The sequence below is a fragment of the Solanum tuberosum genome, unplaced genomic scaffold, assembly GCF_000226075.1.
Source record: "Solanum tuberosum cultivar DM 1-3 516 R44 unplaced genomic scaffold, SolTub_3.0 scf00017, whole genome shotgun sequence".
NCBI lineage: Eukaryota > Viridiplantae > Streptophyta > Magnoliopsida > Solanales > Solanaceae > Solanum > Solanum tuberosum.
The window spans coordinates 2,490,673-2,497,828 of NW_006238943.1; the positions used below are offsets into that span (position 1 = coordinate 2,490,673).

Here is a 7,156-nt window from a genome sequence, read left to right on the forward strand (position 1 = left end):
AAAAAGTAAAGTACGATATAAAACTATCGTAAAAGGATATGTTAAACGATAAAATATGATTATTATCGTCTCAATTTATGTGATATTTTTCTAATATCGAGATCAAAACGAATCTTTCTTTGATCGTAATTTTTTCATATATTTTGAATTGTCAATTATTGTAACTTATACGAGTAATACTTTATACGTAGTTTCCAAATAAGTAGAATTTTATTTCAAAAAAAAATTCAACCCAAATTCAAGATCTTTGACTCTCGAAATTCAAATTGTACCATATAAATCACAGTAAAACAAATAATAAATAGAGACAAAATAAATAAAATAAGATAATGACGCAATCACATCAAATCATTTATAAAACAAAATAGATATTATATATTAACAAATATTATATTTAAACTAACGATACAACTTAATAATATTGGTACCAACCATTCAAACGAGATGTTATTTTCCTTGTCCTTTTCATCATGACTTGGTCATTAAAAATATTAATTTAAACAGCTGTTACTCCCGCGTAGTTGACAATTTCCATATTTTTTCTTCTTCTTTATTTATTTTGTCAATTCTTGAATTGCCTTTTTTTTTCTTTCTTAATTTTTCCACAATTTTTCTTCTTCTTCTTCTTCTTTTGTGAAGAAAATAATTGTGAGTATAATGGAGAATCCACCGGAGTGGGGCGATGGCGGAAGAGGGAGGAGAGTGGTGGTGATCGGTGGTGGAGTTGCTGGTTCCCTCATTGCAAAGTCTCTTCAATTTGATGCAGATTTAACTCTTATTGATCCGTAAGTTCAATAAGTTTTGCTAATTATTATTATTATTTTGATAATCGTGATGTCTGAGTTAGCTTGTCTGCACCTCAATTGATTTCACATGGTATTTGGTACTTCCACTAGTACAAGTATGGTATAACTTTGTCCATCAAGCTTGGATTCTTCAAAATAGAACAAATTGGAAAAAAGGCCTTCGTAGTAATTACTATCTCACTTTCTTTGCTGAAGAAAGTTGGAATCTCGAAAGAAAAATGACTTTTTGAGATAAAAACTATTAGTTGAGTGATCATCTGAGAAATCAATCATTGTGGTGTACTTCAACTTGGTTCAATGTGTCTTGATTAGTAAAAAACTGTTAACAGGAAGGATTATTTCGAGATACCATGGGCGAGCTTAAGAGCAACGGTAGAGCCTTTGTTCGCGGAGAGATCATTGATCCACCACAAAGATTACCTCGCCAATGGGCGTCTCATAGTGTCTGAAGTCACTAATATCACCAACAAAGAAGTCTTGACTGCAGATGGACATCAAGTTACCTATGACTATCTTGTGGTAGCCACCGGTCACTACGATCCCCTGCCTGTAACGAGAACAGACAGATTGGAAGAATATCAAACAGGTATATATATACATATTACATAGCATCAAAGACTTCTTTAATATATCATTCATGTGCTTAATTCGTTGGATTTACCATCTTGTCTGCTTTCCAACGAGCAAATTACTTGTACTTATAATCATATGAAATGTTTATGCTCACTTAGTTTATCAACTTTTTGGAAAATGATAAAAAGAAGCTAAAGCATTTGTGTTTTGTATCCTTTGAGCAAAGATTCTTTATTTGTAAATCGGCTCATCTGGCAAGTTTAATTTCACGAGGTTCAGCCAATTGTTTTGATCGTGACTGCTTTACTCTCTTACGAGATGTATTAGTGATTAAATCTTTTCTTTAGTGAGCGTCCTGTTAACTTTGTAGATTACTACTTGATATTACTAGTCAAAATGGCGCGAGGATCGGCTGTTTTTGCTGTCCTTTTTGGACTATGATAAAGCAAAGCTAAAGCATGGGTGTTTTGTATCCATTGAGCAGTTCCTCTAGCAAGTTTTCACGGGATTCAGTCAATCGTCTTGTTGTTAATGTTGAGATGTACTAGTGAGGATATTACTAGTCAAAATTTTGTGACATTCGACTAATTTTTGCATCGTTAATATTGTTGTTGCAGAGAATGAAAAGATAAAAGCAGCTGATTCTATATTGATTATTGGTGGTGGTCCTACTGGTGTTGAACTTGCTGCAGAAATCACTGTCGATTTTCCTCAAAAGAAGGTAACTTTAGTGCACGACGGATCCAGATTACTAGAGTTTATCGGTCCAAAGGCGTCTGACAAAACTTTAGAATGGTTAGAAAACAAGAATGTGGAAGTGAAATTGATGCAATCTGTCGATACGAGTAATAGCACGAACAACTCGGGTGGAAACATAACATATTTCACCTCGTCTGGGGAAACTATCAGAGCGGATTGCCATTTTCTTTGCACGGGAAAGCCACCGGGTTCAGAGTGGTTAAGGGAGACGTATTTGAAGGATCGAATTGATAATTTTGGAAGATTGAAGGTTGATGAACATCTTAGAATCAAGGGTCACAGAAACATATTTGCTGTTGGTGATATAACTGATATTAAGGTAAGCACTAAATTGCATATCTCTTATTTCTTGAAAATGTTTTCTGTCTCGGTAGGACATGTATTTCTATTACTATGAAATTCATAAATGAAGTAGTTAATGGTAGGGTTCCCATTATCCTTTTTGTAGTGGCGAATCTTGTATGTGTTCCTAAGAAAAGAAAAGAAATTTGTCCATTCTTCGTGGTCTTAAAAGATTGTGAAAACACGTAAAAGCTAAAGAGATGTAACTCCAGTTCCTTCAGAATGAGTAGTCAATCCTATATTTCCAATAAGGGCAGTTGACAATTTAATCCGATTTTGACCATTATTTTCACATCAGTAATAGTGCATAACGAAGGCCCTGCTCCAAGTTGTTCAAGAGTAGTGGTAGTGAGTTTCTCGACCCTTTGACTTAGAATTGGTCAGTTCTATTTCTCGATGTGGTGGGCCATTTTCCACCCTTTGATTTTTCCCTTGCCATGTAGGTAAAGCTAGAAGAGCATCATTTACCATACTTAGGCTGGTTAATTGATCACATTTTATTCATGAAATGACTTGGATTGGTATTAGTCTGAATTCGACAAAATCATTGGCTGCATCCTTTGAGTATATGTGAAGGGTGGTATTTTTAGTTTTGTTGCAGTAGAAAAACTACCACCGATGGTCTATCAAAACAACCTCTCTGTTTTCCAAGGTAGGTAATTAGATTAGCGTACACATTACCCTCCCTCCCTAGACCCCAGTTGTGGGATTGTACACTGGATATGTTGTTGTTGTTGCAAGAATATATGTCAATTTCAAAGGCATCTTGAATCTTTTTGATTATATAGCAGTAGCCAGAGGACCGGAAGCAGCTAGTTAGTACTTGAATTTTTCGATTCTATTATTCAATTGGATTCTTACCTGACAAGGTAGGGGTAAGGTATGCATAAACTCTTCCCTTCCTAGACTCTACTTGTGGGACTGTACTGTGTATGTTGTTGTTGTATTTCAATTGAATTCTGATGCTTCTTTGCTATCAGGAACTTAAACAAGGATATTCGGCTCAAAAACATGCTCTAGTGGCCGCCAAGAACTTGAAACTTTTGATGAGCGGAGGAAAAGAAAGCAAACTTGCAATATACGAGCCTCGACCATCGCCTAAGATCATCGTTTCATTAGGAAGGCAAGATGCAGTGGCACAATTTTCGTTCACGACGATCATTGGATTAGTCCCCGGGATGATCAAGTCTAAGGATTTATATGTTGGGAAAACAAGGAAGAAAATGGGGCTTCAACCTAAGTAATATATCTTGTTTCATTCATGAAATTTAAGATCATTTTGAGTGTGAGAAAATGGTGTCATTTCATGGCCAAAATTTTAAGTTCTACTTACATTTTGCTGTAGACTGTGCATAGGAGTTCAATGGCTATAAATATTTTTTAGTTGTTGTAGTTAATGAGGGTAGGATTTAGTATTCTTTCTTTATTTTGGCTTGTGTTTTGGATTTTTTCAAAAATATTTGCACTTAAACATAGTTATATTTTTAAGTTTACACTTGTATATCCAATATAATCCAATATAATAGATATGAGTTGTGGTGAGATAGTTGAGATTTTTCTACCTTTAATTAGAATTTAGGAGCACGAGCCGTGGAATGGAAAAAAATCATGTCAGGAGCGCCCCCTTGAAATGGGCAAATCCAAATTTAGTTGGACTCCAATGAGGATACCGAGCACCGAATGAGAAAACAATATATCCACTATAAAAATATATAACACGTTGCTAACTACAAAAATAATATATCCATCTTTAGTTGCAATTGTTGTTCAAAATGATCTAATCAGATCTCCATCAAATGACTTCAAATTTTATAGAGAGAATCTCTTTAGGCTATTCCAACAAATCAAAACAACACTTCAAATTTCTCACACACAAAAAAAAGACACGATTTGAAATTCAAATTCACTTCTTCGAGCTTATTCAATCATCGCGAGTTATCTTTCTAATTTGATTTTCCGTACACAAATCTTACAAAATCAGTACTCTAACCACTAGTTGAGTCCCAAACATATTTACAAATACAAAAGAGGCTTGCACTGGAAACATGAAATAGTATCAGTGGTACAATGATTTTAATCGCCCTTCTTTGATAGCCGCATCTCAAAGACTTGCCTATAACAGCAGACCTGAGTTCACTGTGGATGACATAATAGCTTAAGCGGGAAGAACAAAAAAATTAAAAATAACTCGCGAAGAGATGTAAAAATAGCAGTAGCACCTTAGAAGCACTTCTTGTGGACAATGGATGGGCCAGGCTTGTCGTACTCACCCTTCAAAATCCACATCTGATTAAGCACAGAACATGTTCAAATTAGCAACAACACAGTTCAAAATAAAGTTAAAAATTGCAAAAGTGTATGCAAGTGAAGATTTTAAAAACTAAAGGCTTGCCTGCTGGAAGGTGATAAGTGATGCGAGGATGGATCCTCGAATCCATGTCTTCTGGGAGCGAAGACAGTGATTTTCTTACTCATACGATAAACACCTTGCAAATGTATATCTGAGACCCTTATATCAAGCATTGCCCTGAGTAGTTGTCAGGGAGCTATGCGAAAGAAAGAGATGTTTAGCTTTTTTGTCTGCCTCCTTTACCTATCAAAGTTTATATTAACATTGCAGATAGAACTCTCTTAATTACCTCTTTCACACTATGTCTTCATCCCAGATTCTTCATGATAGATTCCGGTGTATGTCTTTGCCCTCCCACCTCTCTAGTTCACCCGTCATATCAGCTTCTGGCTTCTACTAACAAAATAAATAATGAGCTCAGTTCCACATAGAGCATCCTTTAAAAGCTAGGAATTAAGCAGCAAAAAATCAGACCTCACACTAAACAAATCCAGAAGCACAAATAAACTATTGCATGAAGCGGGGAAGCAAGATAGCGAGAGAACTCAAAATGTTTAATGCAAGATATACCACATGATTATGGTTCTTGTTCTATTTCAAATCAAACAAGATACGATACTAAAATATAAAGCTATGTGTTTGATGATGTGCACAACATAATTAAAAATGAAAAGAATAAACAAAAAAGCAAAGTGAAGTAAATAGAAATAAAAAGCTTCTGAGGGAAAAAAATAGCTTACATCAGTTGTAGAGCCATTCATTTTAATCATCACATGCATTCCCGATCGATCTTTATGGTGGAGATATGAGCAATTTTTGGCCAGTATTCCCCATTGTCAAATTCTAGTAGTGGTCTGAGCAATGAGCAATGGACATTCTAAAATAGAAAGTTTAGAGAGCGAAGATGGCATCCCTTTTACTGGAAGAGATTGCAGATTACGGCAATTTCTGATGGTCAGCTGAGAGAGGGAGGAGGGCACTGCTGATTCGGAAAGTGATTGGAGATTAGGGAAATTCACTATTAGTAGCGAAGTGAGGTGCGAAAAGGAGGAAAACTGGCCTTGTTCTAGCATTGACTGAATTTGAGGTAAATTACCCACAATATCTAGATATTGAAGAGAGGTGAGTCTTTTGAGATGTTGGCTGCTTAATGTTTTCAGATTCTCTATGGTAAGTGTTTGAATAGAGGAAGGCAACTCCCAATTCTCACCACCAACAATCTCTTCGTCACTGCCATCATGTTTGATCTCTAACTCTCTAAGACAGGGGAGTCTCTGTAAACGCCACTCCTTTCGGCCGTTCACCAGTTTCTTGCACTCGCTGATCACAAGGAGTTGTGAATGAGTTCACTGTGGATGACATAATAGCTCTAGCGGAAAGAACAAAAAAACAAAAAAAAAACTCGTGAACAGATGTAAAAAATAGCAGCAACACCTTAGAAGCACTTCTAGTGGACAATGGATGGACCAGACTTGTCGTACTCGCCCTTCAAATCCACATCTGATTAAGCACAAAACATGTTCAAGTTAGCAACAACACAGTTCAAAATAAAGTTTAAAATTGCAAAAAGTATATGCAAGAGAAGGTATCTGAAGATTGTGATTTTATTACTCGTTGGATAAACACCCTGCAAATGTATAGCTGAAGCTCTTACATCAAGCATTGCCCTATGTAGTTGTCTGGTCGCTATCCAAGAAATATAGAATGATATAACATCTAATTATTCTGACAATGGAAGTTGCACTTATTTCCTAAAACTTGTGATCGTTATCCCTGATTATCTTTTAAAAAATTTAGATTCTCTATGAAGCTTAAATATAAAGCTATGTGTTTGATGATGAGCGCACCATCATCATATATCATCATATCATCATATATATATATTATTATATTATTATATTATAAGTGGGAAGCTCCAAAGTGAAAAGTTGAATTATCATTTTACCCCTACACTAAATGAAAATGTTATAAAATATTTAATTAAATTCATCTAATATAATTAATTAAACATTTTAATCTTGAAATAAAGAAATACTCCTTTAATAATTTGTGCAAAAAATTGTAAATATACGTTTAAATAAATGCTAAATATCATATTGAGTACAATACCATGAATCAACCATAATTATATGCTTCTCCACATATCAATTACTAATTTCAAGAAGTCATTAGAAGTCATTTATATATGCAGCGCGTCTTAACAATTTCAGAATTGATTCTTCATATTCTTATATGTGTATTAGTACATTATCTTTTACAATTCCGTAAGCGTGCATATATATATATATATATATTATATAAATAAATCAAACATTTATTTATATAT

General features: G+C 34.7%; 2 protein-coding genes and 1 pseudogene across 2 annotated transcripts in view; 1 reads left to right on the plus strand and 2 right to left on the minus strand.

Annotated features, from left to right (window-relative positions):
- The first annotated feature begins 586 nt into the window (after window positions 1-586).
- Window positions 587-3,796, plus strand: LOC102582239 (apoptosis-inducing factor homolog B). Its single transcript, XM_006340270.2, has 4 exons — window positions 587-785; window positions 1,136-1,392; window positions 1,997-2,457; window positions 3,461-3,796. Exons 1-4 carry the CDS (start codon window positions 658-660, stop codon window positions 3,722-3,724), a joined length of 1,110 nt encoding a protein of 369 aa, XP_006340332.1. The 5' UTR covers window positions 587-657; the 3' UTR covers window positions 3,725-3,796.
- Window positions 3,797-4,268: 472 nt separating this feature from the next.
- LOC102595158 (putative disease resistance RPP13-like protein 1) overlaps window positions 4,269-7,156 on the minus strand; it is a 7,950-nt gene continuing 5,062 nt past the window's right edge. The window contains exons 4-5 of the mRNA XM_015303412.1: window positions 4,700-4,766; window positions 4,269-4,616 (exon numbers count right to left, since the gene is read on the minus strand). The gene's annotated coding sequence lies outside the window, so the exon portion shown is untranslated. The remainder of the gene's footprint in view (window positions 4,617-4,699; window positions 4,767-7,156) is intronic.
- Window positions 4,879-7,156, minus strand: part of LOC107058087 (uncharacterized) — a 3,657-nt pseudogene continuing 1,379 nt past the window's right edge.

Coding starts and splice junctions, on each gene's coding strand:
- LOC102582239 (XM_006340270.2), top strand. CDS start 658: ATGGAGAATCCACCGGAGTGGGGCGATGGCGGAAGAGGGAGGAGAGTG. Junction 1,393..1,996: donor ATTGGAAGAATATCAAACAG/GTATATATATAC, acceptor TTGTTGTTGCAG/AGAATGAAAAGATAAAAGCA. Junction 2,458..3,460: donor GTGATATAACTGATATTAAG/GTAAGCACTAAA, acceptor CTTTGCTATCAG/GAACTTAAACAAGGATATTC.